General features: G+C 59.5%; 1 protein-coding gene across 5 annotated transcripts; it reads left to right on the plus strand.

Annotated features, from left to right (window-relative positions):
• The first annotated feature begins 709 nt into the window (after positions 1 to 709).
• On the plus strand, positions 710 to 23,470 carry SLC29A1 (solute carrier family 29 member 1 (Augustine blood group)). 5 transcript variants are annotated; one of them, XM_075146764.1, is made up of 14 exons: positions 9,989 to 10,146; positions 14,682 to 14,802; positions 16,502 to 16,584; positions 17,093 to 17,174; positions 17,442 to 17,614; positions 17,841 to 17,980; positions 18,162 to 18,296; positions 18,468 to 18,565; positions 18,941 to 19,031; positions 19,160 to 19,251; positions 19,394 to 19,502; positions 19,779 to 19,864; positions 21,615 to 21,814; positions 22,457 to 23,470. In XM_075146764.1, the coding sequence occupies exons 3-14, from the start codon at positions 16,556 to 16,558 to the stop codon at positions 22,566 to 22,568; spliced, it is 1,347 nt and encodes a 448-aa protein (XP_075002865.1). In that variant the 5' UTR covers positions 9,989 to 10,146; positions 14,682 to 14,802; positions 16,502 to 16,555; the 3' UTR covers positions 22,569 to 23,470. The 5 variants fall into 5 exon arrangements, with proteins under 5 accessions (XP_075002866.1, XP_075002864.1, XP_075002865.1 ...); XM_075146765.1 differs by lacking the exons at positions 9,989 to 10,146; positions 14,682 to 14,802 and adding an exon at positions 710 to 794; XM_075146763.1 differs by lacking the exons at positions 9,989 to 10,146; positions 14,682 to 14,802 and adding an exon at positions 976 to 1,069.

Here is a 23,470-nt window from a genome sequence, read left to right on the forward strand (position 1 = left end):
CCTTTGTGGCGGGACAAAGTACCCAGAGGCCTGTTGCACCTTGGCACTTAAGCAAAACAACAGGCTTTTATCGCAGTGAACACAACCTGTTCTGAAGAGATAGGAGCCTGGAGACGGGCAGCATGAAAAAAAAACAGCTTAGAGTCCACGCCTGCCCTTTGGATACTGGATACACATGATACTTACATCCTCTGGATACAGGGGAATTGCTAAATCTCAGAGGGGTCTGCGCATCGTCTACCTTCCCGGGTAGTGCCACGACGAATGCACAGTGCAAAAAGCTGTCTTCAATCCTCTCCACAACCCAAGATAATCATATGGCTATATATACACACACCCATATATATATACCCCCGTGTGTATATATATATATTTACACCCATAAGTGGTGACTGCCAGCAAAGAGGGTTTTTGTCTGGATTAGAAGGCAGCATGGGGGACAAGTGATGGACCTAGCGAAAGGGGCCAGCTCATGCTCCACTTAGAGCCATGATAGAATGTATAGCTCCCTTTAGAGCTATAATATTTACTAATGTATGGGTATTAATGCAAACCCGGAGCTGGGTGCAGCTCAGAGGCGTAGGGGGGGATGTTGCTCTCCTTCCACCAGGACTGTGCCTTGCTAAAGCAGCCGAGCCCTGGGCTGGGAGGGCCGGGGGTTTCCTCGCCGGCTGCGGGGCGTGGGGATGCGGGGAGGCGCGGAAAGGGGGAGAGCCAGGGGCGGGCAAGCCCAGAGGGAGGGTCGGGACCAGTAAGCGGCGCGGCGCGGCGCGGCGTGGATGAGCGCGGCGCAGGTGGGTTCACCCGTGGGGTGGGTACCGCTGCCCGAGGAGGGTCGCGGCGCCTCTTGCCCGTTCTCTCCCCGGGAGGGGTGGGGGGGAAGGCGGCGGGGGGGGGGGAAACCCGCCGCCTCCCCCACGCGGGAGCCGCGTGGCGCTGAAGGCGGCAAAAAGAAGAGGAGGAGTTTGCGAAGCGGGGAGGAAGGAGGCGGTTTCCCATCCGCATCGGGGACAGAAGGCGCCAGAGCCGGGCAAGGAGCGGGGGGCAGCGGTGGGCGCCCGTATTTAAGGTATTGGCTCACAGTAGCTGAGATTGCAACCCCCTCCCCGGCTCTCACCGAGGCTCCTAGCAGCGTTTCAAAGCTGCCGGGTGCGTGGGGAACCCACGCACCCGGCAGCTTTGAAACGCTGTTAGGAGCTTCGGTGGGAGCCGTGGGGGGAGTTTTGCAAGCTCAGGATCCGGCGCCGCAGCGTGGGGGGGAGGCGGCGTGTGGGTCGCGGCTCAGGGCCATGGGGGGGTGATGCATAGATGCTGCCTTTTGGGATGGGGGGGTTTTCTTCCTCGCTGCCTCGCATGGCAACTCCAAATCCCCTTTCGTAGTTACTGCTGGGGAGAGAGCATGTGGTTTTGGGGATGCGAAGCGCGGTGATGCTCTGATGCCTGGGATGCAGGGCTTCACCAAGGGTTTTCTGCAGCGATCCTCTGGCTGCAGGGATGCACATCTCTGCCGAGCACTCGTGTGTGTGTGCACGACAGCGGCTGCTGGGGTGCTGCAGCCGGGTGCACGTTGCGAGGACCCGCTGGAAGGTGCGTGGGTTGGGCGCCATGTGCCGCTGTGCAAGCAGCGGGGCAGAGTCCCCTTGGCTGGCAGCAAAGCCCCTGGGCCAGGATTGCTCCAGGTCCTGCTCAAGAAAATGCTCCGAGTTGGCTGTGGGATGCTGTGGAAGATTTCAGTAAGCGTTTCTTTACGTTCCTGAGCAAAGCAGCTGCGTTAACGGAGAGCCTGGTCCAGGCAGGAGCGCCGAGAGCTCCATGTGGAGCCCTTTTGTGCTGTCCTCCCCACCCCTGTATTTAAATCTGAGCCTCTAGTTAAATTTGAGCCTCTCACCCCTGCTAGGTGCTAATACTGCCAGACCAACACAGTCCCTGCCTGTACTCACCAGTGCTCCCATCTGCCTCTCGGGAACAGGCTGTGGAGCTGCGGGCTGTGTGGGAAGGCAGCAGTGGCCAAGCCTCAAGGCTGTGGGATCGCAGACAAGCGAGCCTGTATCCTTGAGCCCAGTAGATTCCCCAGGGCTAGGGGCTGCAGGAGGAATTTGTGCAGCTGTTCACCACAGCTGGATGCGCTTCCCGGCTGCTCCGAAGCAGGAAGCAGCCCAACAGCCCCTCAGTTGCCTGTTGCGAGCTGACACAATTGAGGGACTTCTGTGAATGCCGACACGGGAAATCCCACTCTCCTCCTGCACCGCATCCCGGCTTGGCGGCATCGTTTCCGCTCGCCAGCCCCTGTGAGCTGCCGGACAGCCTCCACTACAAAGCTATCTCAGGACGTGACTAGGCAAGGATGCTTTTCTCTTGAGTTTGCTGGTTGTCTGAGTGCAGCTCATGGGCCATTGATACAGTGTCAGTGCAGTGCGGACACCACACGTGTGCCCTCCGGAGCACTCCTTCTGCCGTTGCCTTTTGCTCCTGGAAGACAGGGACAGGTAGGCTTGCTCTTGGCTCACCAAGAAGGTCTTCACAGAGCAGGGCTGCTTTCCATATGGCACCGAGAGCTGTAACGTAGGCCCCAGAAGATGGTTTGCAGAGTGGCTGTCCCCCCCACAGCTAGCACAGATGAGAGGCGAGGGCCTACGCTGTGCCAGGTACCTGGAGTGAAGAGGATGAAGAAATTCACTCCGGCCTGAACCAGCAAATGTAGTGCCAGCACACGGTGCAGTGTGGCATCTCCATCCTACAGTTGTCCCTCTCCTCCCTTCCTCCCCAAGCTGCATAATTAACTACTGGCATCATTTCTCCATCATGGCATCCCTGCTCTCATTATCTTGGGCTGGGAGGTATTAATGAGCCTCTTCCTCTTTGAAGATGAGCCATGGGCTTTGTTCTTGCCCTGGCCTGACCTGTCTCCCTCCTTGTTGTGGTCTGGAGGGAAGCCAGGGCACGGAGGACAAGACACCCCTTCACCCACTCCAGCGCTGCACCTTCCTCGCTCTGCCTGGCTCCGCTCCCAGCTCCTCTGGCAGAGGCAGGGCTGGGGACCGGACCATCGGGCCAGAGGGAGCCCAGGAGCACCCGCTTGCCCTGTCCAGATGGGAAGGAACCGGGCATGGGCTTTGGGAAACCAACAAGCAGCCTCCAGTGCTTTCTCTAGGACAGATCTCAGTTGTTTTCGTCTAGCGTAACATCCAGGTCCTTGGCAAGTGTTAAGGAAACTGCAACACCCGCTTTTATCAGCAGAGTGCTGTTTGCTTGCGGTCCTTGCCAGCTCAGTACTGACCCCACAGTGCAAACTCTGCTCACCTCCCTGTGCCTTCCTGAGCCCCCCAGCACCTAGCTCTGCCCTGTGACTGGTGCTGCTGGAGCTGCAGGACCGCAAGCTCCATGCTAGCTCGTACTTAGCTGCCGGCAAGCTCAGGCACAAAGCACTGTGTGGAGTGAGCTACAGATGTTTGCAGATGGGCAGGAGTCAGGGGTTTAACAGCCATTGATGAAGCAGTGCGTAAAGACTAAGTGCTTTCAAGGTTAACAGTGTGCAAGACGTGGGATGGGGAAAGAAGCGTGCGGAGCAGGGGTAGACCCTGGGAGGGTTTGGTTACATCAGGATGTGTGGTCTGGAGGGACCCCACTGCTCCCAGCTGAGGTTGCAATGCAGCACTGCACCCCATCTCCCACTCCAGACACCGCAGACCTGGTCGGGGGATTGGCTGTACATGGGCTCTGGGGTGCCCGTGTGGGAGAGGAGCCATGGTGCTGCATGAGGAACGTGTACGAGGGTTGTTGCTCCCATGAGACAAGGGAAGCTGTTGCGTAGGGATAGTGCTAGCCCTTTGTAACTCCATTGCTGATGCTGGTGATGTGAAGAACATCACTGTTGTGACATTTTGGTTCTGCTCTGGCTTGGAGCAGGCTTTTCCCTGGTCTCACCAATCCCCGAGAAAGAGGAGGCTCAAAGCACTGGGTATGTGTGGCTGTCATGCACCGTCTGTGACACAAATCAGTGAGCCTGGCGTTCTGGGTGCAGTGCTCCAGGCCCTCTTTCAGCCTCTCAGTTAAGCCATGGGTGAGCACAGTCAGGCTTTATCTGCAGGAGACCGGCTGTTTTTTGAGGCCAAAGGGGAGCAGAGACCTATTGCCTGCCTGCCGGCTCATACAGAAGCAGCCAGCGGATTTCCGCAGAGCCTTCTTGCCTTCTTCCCACCACACCACTGCCAGTGGGATTTGCTTTACTTCATTTCCTTTAGGACTTGTCTGATGGGAAAGCACCTCGCTGTGAAATTTCCAGCTGGAAATTCATGGAGTGAGCGGACCGGGAAGCCGCAGAGGGAGGAGGCAGGCAGGGGCTGGAAGTAGAGAAGAGCAAGGCTGGGAGGGATGCGGCTGGGTCGGGAGCAGCGGCGGGACCGGAGGGTCGTGCAGTCAGCCTCCCGCCCGGCGAGCAGCCCGCTCCAGCCGCGTAGCGGTAGCAGCACTGGGTCATCAACCTTGCTGTGCCAAGGGCAAGCCATCAACCTGAATGCGTACCAGCACGCTCAGTTTGCCACTGAAATGGCCCCAGCCTCCTGCCGCTGGGGAAAGGGGTGTCCCACTTGGGCTGCCCCGTTTGGCTTCTCCTGCTGCTGCCTATGCTGCAGCTCCGAGCATGGTCCTCACTCCCGCCTGGTTCATCACGCCAAGGACAGCCACCCACTGATGCCACACAGGGACAGGGAGCCGATTTATACCTGTGGCCGAGGGCCGGCTCACCTGGAGGAGCTCAAAGACAGTGAGGGCTTTGGGGTGGGCAGCCCCATTTGAGTTTTGCTACAGGTTTGCTCGTGGGAAACCCTCATGAGAGAAGCTCCCTCCTTTTAGGTTTGGGGATTACCCCTGGGGAACAGCTCAGGGAGGCGGGAGGGACTGGTGGCACAGCTCCCTTCTTGGTCCTGGCCAGGGGCTCAGGGTTGAAGGAGCTGCCTGCCCTGCCTGCCCTGCCTGCCCTGCCTTCGACAGGCCTTGTCTTTTCCTGGCCTCAGGACCAAGTTGGAGGCAATTCCATTTTTTTGCCTGGGATATCCTCCTTTGGTGCTGTGGATGAGCTCCCCGATAGTATTTGCTCCAGACGGGACATCTGCCCCCTCAGGAAGCCTGCTGCTGCGGGGTGCGCAGTGCTTTCAGCCCATCAGGGTTTGTAGGTGTTAGGCTGCGGCTGAGGACGGCGGGGTTGGGTAGGTCTCCGCGCCGTCCTGGCGAGAGCGGGAGTGTTATCCATTAACCACGGGAGGAGGCAGACCAACAGGCTGTTAAGCGATCCACCCTCCCTTGCAGCTTCTCCTTCCCGTCTTCACACCCTCTCCTTGTGACAGTACAAGGCTGGCGTGACTGCGTGGTGAACCACATCAGGGAACTGATCTGCCGGCATGTTCCTGGACAGAGCTGGTTCCCTGGAGGCAGTGAAGCGCAGGGTGCCCGGGCGACGCGGAGCCTCGCAGGGCATCAAGGGAGCTGCCGTAGGGCCCCGCGCTGCCCCTGCCGGGGCTCTGCAGCTGGGCTTGCTCCAAAAGAGAAGCCTTCGACCAGAAAGAAAACCCAACAGCAGTAAATTGCCTGGCCGTTGATAAACAAACACAAGTCATCCGCCACCAGCCGTCCCTCCCTTCCTTCCCCCAAGGCTGCGAGGGGGATGCAGTATGCCAGAAAGGGATCGCGTCAGCGGGGGTCAGCCCCTGGACTCCCTATCCCCCGGCATCGCCATGGGAGTGCATCGGCATCCCAGCGTGTTCAGGCAGTTGGGCAAGCTCCAGCAGAACACCTCGCCGGATGGCCAGCCTGCTCTGATGGAGGCTATGGTACCCTTGGGTCTCCCAGCAGGGAGTCTCAGAGCTGCCCTCGTCTCCTCTGCTCCCCAAATTAACGTAGGGGAGGCTGGGATGCTGGCAGAGCCTGCAAACCGACGCCAGCCTCTCCAAAGCACTGTTTCAGCACGAACAGAGTGCTTGTGGGCTCTCAGGTGCCTACCTGAGGCATCCCCGAGGATGCTCATGGTCCCAGGCAGCCCAGGAGCTCGTGGCTGTGGCACACCGGGTGGTGGCCAGTTGCACAGATGCGGCAGTGTCTGCAGGTTGGGATTTGGAGGGATGTGACTTGCCCTTTCCTGACTTGCGACCAGGCTTATTATTGTCGGTCATGAGGGAGAGTCTGTTTTGCCGGGGTTTGGGCAGACGCGGGGGTGATCTCCCCACCTCCTGTTGGCTCTCCTTGCCTGATCCTACTCACATAAAGGTTTTCCTGTTTGCAGCGGGTTAGCTGAGGCCAGCGCTGAGAGCGGGAGGTTTGGGCTCTGACTTACTCCCTCAGAAGTCCGCCTCGGGCCTTGCTCTGGCTCCACATGTGAGACCTTAGTCCTGCCAGGGTGTTTGGGGAAGCTGAGTTGTTCAGGGAAGAGGGAAGCGGGTGCCAGAGGTGGCGTTTCCGCCCTGGGTGTTTACTCCAAGTCCTTTGCTTGCTTCACGCCACTGATGGCGTGCTGCCACCTTGGCTTTCCATTCCTTGGTCCGCAGACCGTGCGCTGCCCACACGGCTCTTCTGGAGCTGCTGCAGAGCGGGGACACAGCAAGCCCGGCTCTCAGCAGGCAGCACCTTCCCCTCAGCCTAATTTAAAATCAGCTGGGAAATGCGCAGGCGTGTGTGGCTCCTGGAGTGGCCCCAACTCCTAGGACTTGTGGAGACAGCTTTGCCCTGCTGCTTGGAGCTGGCTGCAACTTTGGAAGTGATTGGCTTTGGGCAGGGTCCACGTGGGGCGAGCAGAACCAGCCAGGGCTTCCCTTGTCCCTCCTTTTGTTTCTGGGGATCCTGGGGTGCCCCTTGGCTGGGACAAAGGGTGTGTGGGAGTGGGGGGAGACAGATGTGCCCTGTCTCCTGGAGCAGAACTGCCATGCTCCTGTCTATCGTGAAATGGCTGCATTTAGCAGATGAAGCCAGTTTGGGGTTTGCGAGATGCTGCAGCTGTCCAAGCAGCAAGCAGGATGTTGGCAGGACAGGCGGCTGGCAGAGGGACCGTGCGGGACCGTGGTGGGTGCCAAAACCTGGTTTCCCACTTGCCATCCCCTTTCCAAGTAGGGCTGCGGACATTTCATGCCGAAAGCAGCGGTCAGCCAGGGCCCCTGTTGCTGAGCACCAGCTACAAGGGAAAGGCTGGTTGGACTGTGGGGACCCAAAATAGCCCTTATATTTCTGTCCCGGCCACCGGGTGCAGCTGACATGTGGAGGTTGGAACCAACCTCGACCCGCCACAGGCCCGGCGGTGGTTGGCCCCTGCACGTCCATCCCAGCTTCTGCTGGGGGCTGCTGGTCAGCAGGGAAGAATCGCCCCTCCAAATTTTGGGAACTGGGGAGGTGGTGACACCGGGGGAAGATCATGTTGTTCTGGCTGTGATTTCACTCCTCCACCCCCCCCCCACTAAATTGGAAGCAGCTGTGCAGCCTGGACCAGCCTCTGAAAAACTGCTGAGTGGTGGCAAAATGAGCTCTGCCCCTGTGCCAGCCCCTTGGCAGGGCTGGCAGCCTGCTGCAGCCCCTCCACCGAGTGCTCTGGGTGCAGGGGCAAGGCTTGCTCTGTCCAGCCCCAGGGATGCTCTCCCACCTGCTCGGGGGGCTCGGGCGAGGGGGCAGCGCAGCCCAGGTGCATGTGGTTCAGCAGCTCCCGCTGGGTGCGGGCAGCTTTTGCCGGCTGAGGGTCCTGCCTGCTGCCAGCTCTGCGTGTTTGCAACCGGCACCAGCTCCGTACGGAAAGGAGCCAGAGCTGGAAGGACAGAGCCTCTCCCGCAGGAGGCGAATGTGCCCCGAGGTGCGGGAGGCAGCTGGGTGGCAGTGGGCAGAGGGCTGCTGTGGGCAGGTGCTCTCGCTGCTGGTTGACTGCCAGCTTTTCCTGCCCTTCCAGAAGCAGCCCTGTTTTGGGGATGAGCGAGTGACTCCTGGGCTCGGGCTCTCCTGGGGGAGAGGAGCCCCGGTAAAGTGCAGAGTGGCATTTGGGGTGGGGGAGCATGTTTGGGGTTGAGCTGAGCCCTCTAAGCCTCCTCCGCTGGGGGCTCTGTGCATAGTGGGGGGCTCCATGCATAGCTTGGGGAAGGATTTAGAGGGGCTTTTGAGCTTTCCAATGATTTCACAGCCCCCCCTGCCTAGCCCCTCACTGCAGGGCTGTTTTGAGGACCTCCCGACTGCAAGGTGAGCTGTCCCCATCCTTCTCCCCCAGCCCCTCACCGCAGGTTGCTCCATGCTCAGCTCCCTTGTGTCATTCTTGGCCTGACTCCTTCCCAGGTCTGCCAGCTCTGAGCTCAGTCCTAGGGCCAGGAACATGAAGCAACGAAGGAGGAATCCTCTCCACTCTATATCCCAGCACCCTGGGGGCCACTGATGGGCAGGTGGTCTCCTGCAGTTCTGCCCTTCCCCTCCGGTACTGCTCCCTGAGCGGTGACCTCGGGGTAGCCATGTGTTGCTGGGTACATGCAGCAGGGTATGGAGAACCTCATCTTGCCCCTCTCTTTCATTCCCCGTCCGTGGGACTCTCTCCCAGCCTGGCCCGCCTGAGTTTCTTTTCGTGCATTCACTGAGTCCCTATCTTCAGACTTGTCTGACCACGGGCTGTTTTGGTCTCGTCCCATCTTGCCGTGTGCTTCCTCTTTACGGGTCTTACCTCCTCTCCTTTCAGTTGCAGACATGAGTGGCAGAAAGGGACACGGTCCCGTAGGCTCAGCCCATCCCTCCGACGTGCTGCAGCTGCTGCCCAAGGTGCGGCCGGCCGAGATACCATCTGTACAGATGGGGATTCCTCTTGAGCAGGCCCGAGCGTGACTGGGGGGAAGCTACTAAAGCAGAAGAGGTGCGTCTGGCAGCCGTGCCCCAGGGGGTCTTACCCAAGCGCTGCCCCAGCGCGTCAGGGAGCAGCCCTCTTCCCACCCGACTGGGTGGAAATGAGGAGTGCCACCTGCCTGCGGGAGAGCCGGGCTGTGGGCAGGCAGGAGCCAGCACCGTGCCTTGTGCTGTGGCGTGGTTAGGATTGCCTCTGCCCTCCAAGCCTGGCTGTCCTGGTACGTTGCGGCCTGTGCCACCGGTGCACCAAGCCCCAGGCGGCTCCGTGCAAGGAGGATCCGCTCCCACCTCGTGGCTGCCCCTGGCCGCTCCTTGTGCTCCCAGCTGATTTTTACATTAACGGTGTCCGGTTGTGCTCCCCAGGGGTCCTGTAGGGTTTTCTCCATTGGGAAGCGGAAATGTGACTTCCTCCCATTGTGCCTCTTCCCACCGCGGCCCCCCGGCTGACCCCGGGGGAGCACCCCTTCCTGCAGCACCCCCCCACCCCGCAGCCCCTGGGTAGAGCCAGGCGGCACCTCCGCCGGCCACGCCGGCACCCCTGGGGGGCTCAGACCAGCCCTGAGGACATGGGCTGCGGGGGGCTGCCGGCTGCAGAGGATGCCGGGTGAGGATAAAGATCTGGGGCAAGGCATCCTTGGGCTCTCCCCGAACCCATAGCGTTCCTGCGGGAAGCCATGGCCAGGTGGTGTGAGCTTGGTGTGAGCCTCTCTGCCTGCCCGTAGTGGGTCATCGCCCCTCCCCTTCCCACCTTCAGGCAGCCCCTCTCAGGTCCTGGAGGCGGTTTCTGCCTGGTTTTGGAGGTTTCTGCAGCTGCATTGAGCGGAGCCCTGAGCAAATCCCTCCCTCCACCCTTGGGAGAAAGGGTCTTTAATTTTTTAAATTTCCAACAAATGGAGGCCGAACCTAGCCCTGGAAAAACATGTCTCCTTCCCCAGCCTGCTGAGAAGCAGGTCACGGTTGTGGCTTGGAGGGGATGGTCCCTGGGGACAGTGGCCTGAGCGGGTGCCATCAAGGAAACCAGCTCCTCGGAAGAGTCCCTACGAATCCTGCCTCTGCAAACATGCTCCTGAGAGCAGCTTATCTCTCCCCCTCTGACGTGATCTCAGAAATGACGTCCCCCCTTAGCTCCTGCCCCCCTGGGCCCTGTACCTCCTCCTGCACCCCCAAACCACCGGCCTTGGAGCAGGCGACTGCTCTGATATTTGCGGGGCTTTTCCTGCCTCTCCCAAGGCTGTGCCATCCCCACAGTCCCGTGGCCTGAAGCGACTAGGAGCAAGGGTGTGGGACCAACCTCCCCTTCTGGTAAGCTTCTTGCTGTGACATTAAAATGTTCCCCTGCAGCGTTTGATGGGATGCTGAGCAGATGCACCCGTCTCCGCTCGAGGGGGTTGCATGGGTGCCTGGAGGGGTTTTCTCTGGCCCGGGGACCAGGCGTGCCTGGGCTTGGGCACTCACTATGTACTGGGTGAGGGTGTGTGTGTTCATCACGGGGCTACCATCGCTAGGGACCCCTTGTTGGTATTTGGCTAGTGATGTGTCAGGGCTGGAAACCTACTCAGGAGCCCCAGCGGGGAGGTGGACGCCCACGGCCTCGTGGGACTCAGTGATGGGTGGAAGAGTCCCAGCTACGTTGCCTGGGGGAGTTTTATGTCTGGCTCTGCCCAATCATGTCTTGCTACCCTCTCCCTGGTGGGAAGCCCTTCAGGGGCAACGCTGGAGTCCTACTGGGAATTTGCTGCCCAGCCGGGTTGCTTTACCTGCCAGGGGACGAGGGCCCCCCGGGGAGCCTCTCGGGGCTCCTTGAACTCTCCAGATAAGGGCCTTTGCAGCTGACTGGTGTATGCAGTTCAAAACACACCGCAGGGCTGAATGCTCCCCCCACACCTCCCTGCACCACCCGGCAGCTGAGATAACGGCGGGCGGCGGGTGCGGGGGGCAGGGATGGCCTCCGTAGCTTCTGCTCTGCGAGGAGTTTGCATGGTGGCTGCGAGTGCCGCAAGCCTGAAAGCAGAGAGGGTCTAGAGCTGCCTCTCCTTTTGCCAACGGAGGAGTGGAGGGAGCAAGGTGAAGCGGGCTTAGGGTCAGAAATGGTGCCCAGGGCTGGGACGCTTCCCAGGGAGGTGCTGAGGAGGCATAGCTCCTACTCACGGTGTGGAAACCTCTGTGGGGTGAGGGTGCTGCACAGGCTGCCTTGCAGGAGGTTTTTTCTGCCTGCCAACCCTGGCGATGCAGAAGGGTTTGTCTGCACACAGCGAGGCAAGGGGGGAGGCAGAAATGCCCCTATCCCGCTGCCTCACCCAGCTCCCTCCTCAGCACGCAGGCAGAGCAGCGCAGGGGAGAGCGAGTGGTGCAGCAAGCCTGTTTGCAGAGAGGCAGGGCTCAGAAAGAAGAGCAAGAATAATAGGAAGTGCTACCAGCTCTCTGATGGCAACTGCTCGCAAAGCACATCAGGAGAAGGAAGCCTGCCACAGTCCGTTGGAAGGAGCGGTGATCAGAGGAAGAGAGGCCATAGCAGAAAAGCCAGATGAAGCTTTTGCCTCGCTGTCCGCTCCAGAAGAGCCTGAGCAGTTTCTTCCACCTTCTTTTGGGGGGCTCCTCAGAGCATCTGCAGAGGAAAGGTTAGAAAGCAAAGCTAAACAGCAACAAGTCACTAGGGCAAGGCGATGTCCACCAAAAGGAAAGGGAGGGTGGACTGCCTGGCTGTCACGTGTGGCCTCAGTCATTCATTCACAACTGCCCTGGCCCCTGGGGACTGGGAGGGGGGAAAGATGTGACGTTCATTTCTAAGAAGGGCTGGAGGGAACTTCAGGGAAAAGCTGACCAGTTAATCTGCTGCATGTCCTGGCCGTCTGCGCAGGGACGGGGTCTGTGGGCAGGTGGGGAGGCTCCTGCGGAGGGGCCCCCAAGCTGGGGCAGTGCTTCTTAGGAACTCTGGGCTCGCACCGCTTCCCAAAAAACATTCAACCGGGGCTTTCAGCCCAGTTTTTAAGGGAACTGGCCGGTCAAGAAGGAAGGTCCTCGCATGGCTCCATAATTAGTATGAAAACAGGAAGGAGAGTGTAGGAGTCAGCGGTCAGTTTTTGCGGTGGAAAGAGATCGCTGCTTTGGGTCCCATGTTTTTTCAACGCGTTCGTGAGTGACCTGGAAAAGGGAATGAGCAATGAGATGACAGGGCTTGCTAAGGCGATTGGATTACTCAGGTTCGTAGGGACAAGTGCCAGCTAGGAAGAGTACAGACGACCATTACAACACTGGGCGGTAGGCAGATGAAATTCAGTTTAGATAAATATCAAGTGATAGACGAGGAGGGGGGTGAAGCCCCAAATCCACAAACAAGATTACACACTGAGCTATCCACTCGCAGCAAGGCCTGGGGCTGTTTTGGATAGCTTGGTGTACATAAAAACACATCAAATCATTTTTGTGAGTGACAAAGCAGAAACAAAGCAGGAAAGCCTTGTGCTGCTCTTCAAATTCACTGCTCACCCCCTCGCAGTCCCTGCGTGCCCCCCGTATCTCTCGAAAGGTTGAGGGGAGCTGGGGAAGGTTGGGAGGAAAGCAACAAGGAGGACTGAAGGCGTGGAGCTGTGCCTGGATGACTAAGTGAGCTAGAATTTCTCTGTTTGGAAAATGTGCTGTAGGGTGGATACAATCCAGGCCTGTAAAGCCGTGGCTGGCATGGAGAAGCCACTCCAATGTTCATCCACCCTTTGATGGCAAGGGCAAGGGAGCCCCAGCCGAGGCCCTGCACACGGGGAGCGATGCTGCCCTTGCTCAGAGGCTCCCGTGTTAGAGGAGGAAGCAAGGATTTCACAGAAGCGAAACCTGCTGCAGGCTACAAAACACCAACAGCATATTCCTCCCAGCTCGGAGGCGGGGGGAGCCATCGGGGAGTTAGTCTATGCCTGTGCCACTCTTACCCTTTCTTGGCATCTGCTTTTGCCCTCTGATGGAGACAAGCTTTTGAGCCAGATGGGTTTCTGATTTGACCCAGAGTACCTGCCCTTATTTTGGGAAGGCTTAACTCCATAAGGAGTTAAGCCGCGGTGATGGTGCACAATCGCGCACACTCATATGTCTTGTGAAATATAAGCACGTGCCCTCGCAGCTGGTGGCTGAAGGTGGAGGCAGGCAGGACGCTGCCCAGGAGGCTGGTTCCCCGGACCCCGGCACAAGGTAGGAGGACCTGCGAGCGGCCTGGTTAGAGTTCAGGCACACACATGAAATCTCATGAAACGGAGCATTTCCCATCCTCCAGCTGAGTCACGGACACCAGGGCTTCATGTGACTCTCATACCCATGCTGGGCTTGTTCCCTGCCCCCAGGTAAACCTTGATGGGCCCCCAGATCAGCCTTCCTGCTGGGAGGGCTCTGGTGTCGCCCAGAGGGGCGAACAGATGTAGGGGATGGGGTGAAGCCTGGTGAGGCACGTGGCCCTGCCCCGTCCTGGCCGCGCTCGGAGGAAGTGCTGACCTTATCCCTGCAAAGTGATCCCCTACAAGTGGCGGCAGGAGGACGCGGGGTGCTCACCATTGGGCTTCTGGCAGCCCCTTGTCTAGGGACTGCAAGGACGGTGCTACGGCGTGGTGTGGCGTAAAGGGCTTTTCTTTAAAGAGCAGGTGTTTCTGGGTATAAACCAGAAACCTACCCGGCACTGTGAAATTGCTCTTGAGTGTAAAGCCAAGCACGTGCTGTGCTCACCTTTGGTGAAGGCAGCACAAGCAGGAGAAAAGGCGATGCGTGGGAAGGGAGAGGTAGGGAAATCTCCGAAGCCCGGTGACAAACGGCTGCCTGCAGGCGTGGCTGTCCTGCAGTGCAAGTTTTTCTGTGGAGGTTAGGTGGTTTTGGTGACGGCGGGCCCTGCCGTGGGCTCCCAGGGCTTGGCTGGCAATGGGACTGCGCGTGGCCCAATACCGCAGGTGTCACTTAGCATCTGTCAAGGCCTTTGTGCGGCACGAATGGGCAATTAAAATTGTGCCATCTCTTGTTTGTACCTGCTCAGAGGTGCTAGCCTGTGGTTTGTTAAGCCCACTCCTTATTATCTTGCTCCTTCCGCTTACACATCGCTTCTGAGGGGATGAGACAGACCGCCCTACGCCCAGGAACAAAATGGATGGCCTTACGCCAAGGCCCTGCATCGCTCCTCCTTTCCCCTGTCCCCCAGACTGTGCAGCCACCGAGCTGGTGGCCCAGCTAAACATCAGGAGACTCCTCTGGGAGATGGTTGGAGCTGAGCTGCGCCTGCCTGGTGGCTGGCGGGTGGCCTCCGTCCCCCGGTCCCTTAGGGTAGGGCTGCTCTCGCCGGGTGGGAGCGGGGTTGCCACCTGTTGCTGGTGTTGGTTCGTGTGACCTTTTCTGTTTGTTGTAGGGTTGTTTGTAAGAGCCGGCGGCTGGATGCATTTCCTGCCGTAATGAGCGCTGACCCGTGCGCCCCTTGGCAGGCACCAGCTCTTTGTGGAGAAAATTAGGAGGCACTTAGCGAAGTGAGACAGAAAACAAACAGAGCAGGCAGGAGGCTGCAGCTGGGCAGCCGGGCAGCGCCCACCGAGGAGGTCGGGCTCCTTACGCAGGGATGTGGGTGCTCTCTGGATGGAAGCAGGAGGCGGCCGGGAAAGCAGCATGGCGGAGCAGCACGCAGCACCCTGCTCCAGCACCCCCCGATCCCCAATCCCGCCCGCCTCCTCCCTGCTGCCCCTGGCTCCTGCCACCTCCTCCACGACACCCTTCCCTTCCTCCCTTCCCTGGGCGCCGCGGACAGGCGCCTGGGCAGCGGCACCCGGGCCGTGTGCCAACTGTGGTACCCGACACCTCTTCTCCTCCTCCGCGGATGCCACTAGACCCACATGGCCCCAGCCCCCATGACTCGAGCCGGGGCCTGACGCTCACCCCCAAGAGCAGGGGGGTGCGGAAGCGGGGGCTGCGCCGCCTTGAAATACGCTGAACACGGGGCTTTCCCAGGTATGTCTGTGGGGTCGGTCCCTGCCCCAGTTTCTTGGGACACTGATGTGACCGGGTGGGGGACTGGGAGGGGGACCGGGGGCTTGGCTGGACAAGGGGCAGTGTGTTGAGGGCTTTCTGGGGACCTGCTGGGGGAGCTGGGCTTCTCCCACCTGTTTAGGGGAGAGATTTGTTTGCTTGGGGACAAGCAGTGGCCCCGGTGGGGTTTCTGTGTACGAGGGGGTGGCAGTCGTGCTTCCAGATCCCCCTGCTAATCCCAGGGTCAGGGCTCGGGGCGTCTCCTGCCTACAGAGGCACTGGGAGGCTACCGGGAGGGGATTTTGGGATGTTTTCTCTGGAAGCCCAGGCGGCTCACAAGGTCAAGGGAGGAGCTGTCATACCCTGAGCTGTCTGTGTCTGCAGGGGAGCAGCACTGCAGATGGCTCCGGCGTTATGGGGTGGCACCTGCCAGGTTGGTGGGGCTCAGTCCCATGCAGACGTACCTGTCAGCCTGCTCTGGCTTTTCCAAGCAGCCGATGGGCTTCCCAAATCCCTCTCCACATCCTGCTGGCTATGTTTCGGCTCCATCATAGCTGTAGGCTCCCCAACCTGCAGGACCACACCGGGGGAGGAGGCGAGCTGTGCCCAGAACCACGCGGGCACCTGCAACAAGGGACAGGCTCCGCTGCCTTTAATGCATGCCGGGGCTGGCGGGGACTACAGATCCCAGCATGCTGCTTCCTGCCGGCCTCCTCCCACGCCCTACCTGGCAGGGTGCAGGCAGGGATGCTGTAGCCGGCAGCGGTGCGGGCGGCTGAGGGGCATGCCCTGGGGGGGCGGGGGGCTCAGCGCCGGGGGCCCTGCTGCAGGTGAAGCCCTGGGAGAGGTGCCGGAGCACCCCATGCTGCGCCGCCCGGACTGGAAAAGGACAAGGCAGGCCTGCGGCTTCTCCGGGGTGGCTAATCCCGCTCTGCCCCAGGAAGGGGGGGGGACCGGGGAGGGAAGGTCCCTTCTCGGGGGTCCTGGGGCTGCGTCTCTGGGGCTGTCTGTGGGGAGAGCAACGCCAGGGCGGTGGCAGGGGCCAGGCAGGTGGTGATGGGGGAAAAGGAGCGGTGGGCACCGGGGAGGGACAGCAGTGCCAGGGACGCCCTTGGCTTTCCAAGGTGACCCAGGACAGGGCTGCGAGAGCCCCAGGGAAGCGGGAATTGGAAGTGGGGGTTTGCGTGGTTCTGGCTGGAGAGGCTGCTGAATTAAATGTGTCTTTTGTGCCACCGTGCCCCAGGCGTTGGAGGGAGGTGGGGAGCGCAGGGGGGGCGGACACAACCCGCTGCGCATATGCTTCGCTCACAGCCCGAGGATTGGGGGCACAGAGAGCTGCAGGCTCACAAATCCCTTAAGAGCCTGCTGCAGAGCAGCTGGACAGCTGGCGCTGAGCATCCTGGGCATCTCAGGAGAGTGGTTTCCCTTTTGGAGGGAAGGCTTGGTGTCCCCCAGCCAGCCCCTCGATGCCCCCCTTGGTGTCCCAGCCCCTTGGCTGAAGGACTCTGAGCCGCAGGTTTCCAAAGCTGCTGTGCTGTGCTCTCACCATTTGCTGGCTCTGTTTGGCTCCCGGTACTGTGGAGCACTTACCTGGCAGCACAGCCAGGGGCTTAAAACCAGCACTGTCCCTGCCTGGCCTGCGTCCCTCACTCCCCCATAAAATCCTCTGCTTGCTTTCCAGACGGAGAGCAGCCACGAGTCTTGCTGGGACCTGTGCTGACTCCTGCTGCACAAGATGACAGCAAGAGACGGGCCCCAAGATAGGTAATGCTGGGCTCTGGTGTAGGCGTGGGGGCACATCCAGGATACCAGGAGGTGAGGGAGGACAGGGAAACCCAGCATCTGGGGAACCCCCTCTCCTGCATGCTCACTGGGCTACCGAGCTGTCCCTTCCCTGAGGTGCTCTCTCTGTCAGCTTTTCCACAGCAAATGGGCTGTAAACAGTCCCTGGCGCTGGGACACGCCTGGGGAGCGTGACTCCCTCCCAGCTCTGGCGACAGCGGCTGTGCATCTGGGTGCCACATGCTGAGGAGCAGCCAGCCTCCCCCCGCCTTCCTACACTCCAGGGGAGGGCCTCCCACGGCCCCTCTGCGGTGCCACATCTCCTCCGGCAGCCCAGTCTAGCAGGGCTGTGGGGCAGGGGCTGGGACAGGGCAATAAATTTCATCCTCCCTCCTCCTCCTCGTGCCTCCCACTGCAGTGTCAGGGAGAGTCAGAAGCGATGCCTGTCCCCTGCCCTGCCCAGCTCCAAACCGCTCTGTCCCCTCCACAGGTACAAGGCTGTCTGGCTAATCTTCTTCATCCTCGGCCTGGGAACGCTGCTGCCATGGAATTTCTTTATGACTGCCAGGGAGGTGAGGCCTTCCCTTCCGCTGCTGCCCATGACACTAATCGTCCCCTGTCACGTCTAGGGACCATGGTATAGGTGTGGCAGCACGACACAGCATAGAGTCCCCGTGTTTGCACACAGGAGACAGAAGCGTGGGTGACCTGGGTGGGACGAGTGGCGCTGAGATGGTAGGAGGGTTGGGCATGGGGCTGGACGGGGGGACAAGGGTGGCCTGAGTAAGGGAGTAAGCACCTCGCAGCACCTCGGCCCCACCAGGGTCCTTCCCTTGCAGTATTTCATCAGCCGCCTTGCGGACCCGGAGGAGATGGGTCACTTATGGAACCAGACCGGTGAGGCTGCCTTGTCCCTCTCCTACCTGCAGTCCATGTTTGACAACTTCATGACTCTCTGCGCCATGGTGCCCCTCCTCGCCTTCACCTGCCTCAACTCCTTCATCCACCAGCGGTGAGCCTTGCCCTGTCCTTGTCCCTGCCAGCCCCCATAGGCCCACCCAGCCCTGGCCCGTCCTGCTGCCCCAGCACTGAGCCAAGACGCAGCCCGTTCGGTCAAGTCAAAGGCAAAACACCGGTCTCCTGTGCTGGGGTTTGGCTGGGATTCCCATGGGAGAGCTTGGCCCCAGCCTCACAGGCTTTTGGGGGTGCGTTTTCCTTACTGAGATCCTCTCTTGCAGGATTCCCCAGCAGATCCGCATCTTGGGCAGCCTGGTGGCCATTGGGCTGGTGTTTTTAATCACCGCGATCATGGTGAAGGTCACCATGGAGCCTCTTCCCTTCTTCGTCTTTACCATGATCAGCATCGTCTTCATCAACTGTGAGTGGAGGCAGCATGGGGAAGGAAAGGGGCACAGCCCCATGGCTAGGGCTGATCTCTCTGGAAGAAAAGCATGAACCTCACTGCGGGATAGCCTTGCAGGGCAGAAGCCTTGGCTCCCTGCAGAGGTGCAGTCCATCCTTGCCTTTGTTTTCTCATTTCTGATCTTTCCCCTTCACAGCCTTCGGTGCCATCCTCCAGAGCAGCCTCTTTGGGCTGGCAGGGCTCCTGCCTGCCAGCTACACAGCTCCCATCATGAGTGGGCAGGGCTTGGCGGGCACCTTTGCCGCTTTGGCGATGATCTTCAGTATTGCCAGTGAGTAATCCCTGCCCTGTGGATGACAGGGCCTTCCCAGAGCACTGCTGTCAACAGGATCTGCTGGGGCATGCTGTAGAGTTGGGTGGGAGATGGCAGCAGGGCCTCGTTCCTCTCAGCCCTCGTCATCTTCCTTTTCCCCCCCCGTCTCCTCCCTTCCTGTGCTCCCAGTTGGTGCCCAGCAACCTGAGAGCTTCATCGGTTACTTCTCCACAGCCTGTGTGGCGATTGTACTGGCAATCTTCTCCTACATCCTTCTGCCTCGCATGGTGAGACTTTGTTGTCCTGGTGGGGAAGGGTGTGGGGACATGGGACCTTTGCGCATCACAGCGCAAGGACTGTGGCCCACTAGCACCTCAGCCTTGGCTCCTACCAGCCTCCACCTCCCGGCTCAGGGCAAGCTCTCCCCTGTCCCGAAGGAGCTCTCTAGGATACTTCCCACCTCAGATACCCCAGTATCCTTGGGGTACTGTGGAAATGAGCCCCTGGGTGAGCAGGAAAGTATCCATATCGGACATAAGTGGAAGGAATACTTTGCCTGTATTGCATTTGCCTGTATTGCCCATATCTGCTATTACCACACAGCCCCTGGCAGCCTTCTTCCCTCACACATGAATGAGTTATCTGTGGCTGTCTCTCTGCAGGATTTCTTCCGATACTACTCCATGAAGGACAAGACAGAGTACCGTGTGTACAATGCAGAGCTGGAGACCAAGAGAGACCTGATTAAGAAAGGTGAGGGGCTGAGAGGAGGAAGAGGAAGGAAAAAGAGGAAGAGCTGAGAGGAAGAATGAGACAGAAGGACTAAATTAGATGTCAGCTTTCTGGGGTCTGCTATGCCCTACTTGTGTCTCTCCCTGCAGACGAGCCCAATGGCGTGGAGCAGAATAACTCAAAGATCATTCCTATCCACAACCCTGATGAGAAGCCCTCGGTCATTGCTATTTTTAAGAAGGTCTGTGAGTTGCCTGCAACCCCTGCCCTGCCCCTTGTACCAGGCAATGGGCACAGGTGTAGGAGAGCACGGGAAGAGGAGACCAGCCCTGCACTGGTCTCTTGCCCTATGTGGTACCAGCCTCTTTCTTTCATCTGCCTAGCTCTGGGTCATGGCTGTGTCTGTCTGCTTCGTCTTCACTGTCACCATTGCCGTCTTTCCTTCCATCACAGCTAAGGTGTCCACTGTCCTCGGAGAGGGAAACAGATGGGGTAAGTGTGGCCAGGGATGGGGTGGGGTAGGAGGAAACTGGGAACAAGATAAATGGGAGAAAAGAAAGTGGGGCTTGAAGTAGTAGGTATGCCTGAGGGGAAGAGGAAACCACTGTGCGTGATGGTTTGGATGCGGACACCGGCCTGGCTGGGAGACCATTCCAGAGACTTAGTGGGAAACCAGGAGGACCTAGACCTGAAAGACAGTCTCCGTGAAGTTGATGGGAGAGCCTGGGGCACCCTGGACTCGTCAGTGACCTTCTCCCCCTTCTGCAGGTCTCTACTTCATCCCTGTCTCCTGCTTCCTGCTCTTTAATGTCTTCGACTGGACGGGACGGAGTCTCACTGCCCTCTTCACATGGGTAAGCACGGGGCAGGGAGCAAATGCCCAGACAGTCTCCATCCCCAGGCCCCTTGGCCACGGCTCTCACTGGGGCTGCTATCCATGGCTTGGAGCAGGAAGGAGGTGCAGAGCTGACTCCCGACTTGGCTTTAAGTCCTAAGCGGAGATTTATGGGTCAGAGCCGAGAACCACAGTGTTGTCCTGTCCTCCTCCCACCCCTCTTTCAGCATGGCTTGGATGAAGCTGCCTCCTCCATTTCAGCCTCTTTGTAAACAAGCCTTCACTCCAGCTATGCAAACAGCCAGGCAGGACGGTGGCAGGGAAAGAGGGTGAAAGACAGGGCAGCCCAAAATAAAACCTCTGGCCTCTGCACAGGACACAGCTGCTTTAAAGAGCCTTGTCCTAGGAGCAGGGCAGAGCCATGCCACGTGGGTCACAGACCTGTCCCCTGCCACGTCCCCTTGCTCTCATCTCCCTTGCCTGGCTCAGAGCTGCTGGGGCTGAGTGATGGGAGCTGTGATGGGGGTGGGTGAGGAAGGGGGCTGTCTTTGTCTCTCTTCCTGCCCCTTCACCCCCCCGCAAGTGCTCTTTCCCTCTGTATTGTTCAGGCTATTTGTTTAGAGAAGCTCCTCAGCACCACGCGCCGTGGGGTCTGTCCAGGCCTGGCTTCCCTGCAGCCTGGAGCTGCTTCTCGCCTGGCCATCGCTGCTGGCTGCCCTTGGCCTTGGCCATGAGCCGTGTTGCCTGGTGTCCAGGCCGCAGCCTCCGTGGTGGGATGACCCAGCAGGAGACGTTTCCAAAACAAGGCTGTGTGGAAAGTCTGACTGCATGCGGTTTGGGCCTCATTTCCCTGGTTGGGGCCCTGCTCGCTCCTTTTCTCCTCCTCAAGCAGGAGAGGCTGCTGCTCTTGCCAGTTTGCCCACAGACACGGCAGCTGGCCTAACCTCAGCTTCCCCCTGTGCTCATGAAGCATCCTATGGCTACGCCAGCCCAGGCAGCTCCCAAGGCAGCTGTGGGTCTCTCCTGACCCCAGACCAGTGAGCCTTGTCATCTGCGACCCTGGCACCCCCCTGAGGGAACCCCAGACAGAGCCAGGCATGTCTCGTACCAGGGGCTGTCTCGGTCCCAGCTGCAGGGACAACACGGGGCACGGTGCCTCCTTCTTTGTCCCAGCCTCACGTGTCCAGGGACTCTGTTAGGATCCAAGGAGACCGTAACTCGGTCCGTGCCTTTCCCAGCACTGTCCGAAACAGTCCCAGCATAATCCCTTTCCCAGATTGCTGGATCTCGCCCCACTTGGCTGGGGGATGGCGTAGGAGGCTGAAGAACTGGTTAAAGCCCAGTTTGCAGGCCCTGAGGTGCCAGAGGGGATTCACCTCAGCCAGCCTTGTCCTGCGTGGTAGTTTGGTGCAGGTGGAGATTGCATGAGAGTGCAAAGGCTCTCCTGCCTGCCTGTCTGCCTGCCTGTTTTTTCCAGCAAGGGCTTAGCAGTCGCTCACAAGCCCAGCTCAGTATTTTGGCTCTAGTGCTGCTGCTCTCCAAGTCATCTGGGATAGGACTTTCAGACCTAGTAGGACCTCCTTACCACAGCAGGTGATGATGCTGAGATTTGTTGCAGCAGAGAAAGTCTCTCAGCAACTTTGCCATCTCTGTGGCTCCTCTGCAGCCCCGGCGCAGTAGGGACAGCCTCTGTATAGCCCCTGCTGTCATGCCATGGGTTGGGGAATGTCCAATTCTCAGCTGCTCAGTGACCTGTGTTTTCCTCCCAGCCCGGGAAGGACAGCTGTCTCCTGCCAGTGATGGTGGCCCTCCGTGTCATCTTTATCCCTCTTTTCATGCTGTGCAACGTGCAACCCCGTAACTACCTGCCTCTCGTATTCTCTCATGACGCCTGGTACATCATCTTCATGATCTTCTTCTCCATCTCCAACGGCTACCTGGCCAGCCTTTGCATGTGCTTCGGGCCCAAGTGAGTAGGAGCTGGGGACAGGGGAAGGGGTGGTTACACCCCCAGATGCCAGCCCCAGCATGACTCCTGGAGTCTGGCTCTGCCCAGCTCTGGCATCTGGAGAAGAGGATACAGGCGCAGAGAGGAATCGCCACATCACCTCAGGGAAGACAGCCCCAGTGTCCTCTCTCCCAGCCTTGTACCTCCATATCCTAGAGATGAGGAAGCTATTGTTTGGGTTCTCCATTTCCCTCACCTGCCACGCTGGGGAAGGGGCTGGACGCAGCGGGGATGTGGAGGGGAGCAAAGCGTGGCACACCACCCGCAGCAGGTGGTGAGCAGCCTTGCCCAGCACAGGAGCACAGGCAGCACGAGGAGCCCAGCTGGGGCTCAGCCAGGCGGGCTGCAGTGCATGGGGGCGGAAGTCAGGGAGGGGCGTCCCTGGCGCCGGGAGCTTCAGGGCAGCCTGCCTGACGCACTGTTTCTTTCTTTACGAGCCCGTAACGTGGCGGCAGGCTCTTGGAGCCAAGGTGGATTTGCTCTTGCTGCTCCTCTGCTGCAGAGGAGCACAGCTTCTGGCTCCTCCCATCTCTCCGTTGAACTCGGAGCAGGGCACGGGGCACGCATCCCCGAGGACGGGTCTGACACCTGTTTCTCCCCTAGGAAAGTGCTTGCCCACGAAGCAGAGACAGCTGGAGCCATCATGACCTTTTTCCTGTCCCTGGGCTTAGCCCTAGGAGCTGCCGTCTCCTTTCTGTTCCGAATTCTCATCTAGCAGAGGCACCCGGAGGGTGCAGGGACACCGAGAGACGGCTCCGCATCCTCCTCTGAGGCCCTGGACACCTCGGCGCTGTGGGGAGATAACACCTCACGCCTGCCCCTGCCAAATCGCACTGCCACAGCAGACATTACACCCAGGGACGGTTCCACTCCTGCAGGGTTGGCCTGGCTCCTGCCATGCTCGGCTGTGTGATGCCTTCAGGCCTACGTGCCTTCTCCTTCCCCATGCTGTGTGTGTGTAAGACCCCCAGGATCTCACAGAGGTCCCGCCGCCTCCCACGCTGCATAATTTCCCCAGCTCAAGGCCAAAAGCCATTCTCAGCCTCCTCCTCTCTGACAGAGTTGAAGGCTGGTATCCAGTGTTACTGCCTCTCTTGCCCTTGTCCCCAAGGCACCTAGAGACTTGCTCTCCTCTCCTCTCCTTCCAGGAGGCCTGGAAACATCCCACACCACTTCTCCTGCTGGTGAGACTTGCAAACAGGGAGGAAAGCCCCAGCCAGCCTCGCTATCCCCCCTCTCTGCTAGGCACACCCCCCCTGCCCAGCAGCATCCCAGGGACATAGACATCTGTGTCCCACCCACATAAAGAGCCAACACCTTGGCTAGGCTGAGGGAGGAGGAGGTCTCCACACCCCACTTTCTACCCCTCTTCTTGCCTTTGTTCCCTACTTTTTTTTTTTGGTGATTCTGCTGTTGTTTTCTTTCTGCCTCCTGGTTGTGTGAGGTCCCACCGTGGGCTTGCAAGAGGAGAGCCAACAACTCCCTTCCGACCCAGGCTGCCTTCCCTGCCCGCCTGTGCTGCAGGGTGAGGCCTGACCTCTCCCTTGGCTTTCCCATCCCTTGTCTGTGTAAATGTGTCTGTACAGTTGCCATTTTCTATAAAAAGACCAAAATGCC

This window comes from Calonectris borealis, chromosome 3, assembly GCF_964195595.1.
Source record: "Calonectris borealis chromosome 3, bCalBor7.hap1.2, whole genome shotgun sequence".
NCBI lineage: Eukaryota > Metazoa > Chordata > Aves > Procellariiformes > Procellariidae > Calonectris > Calonectris borealis.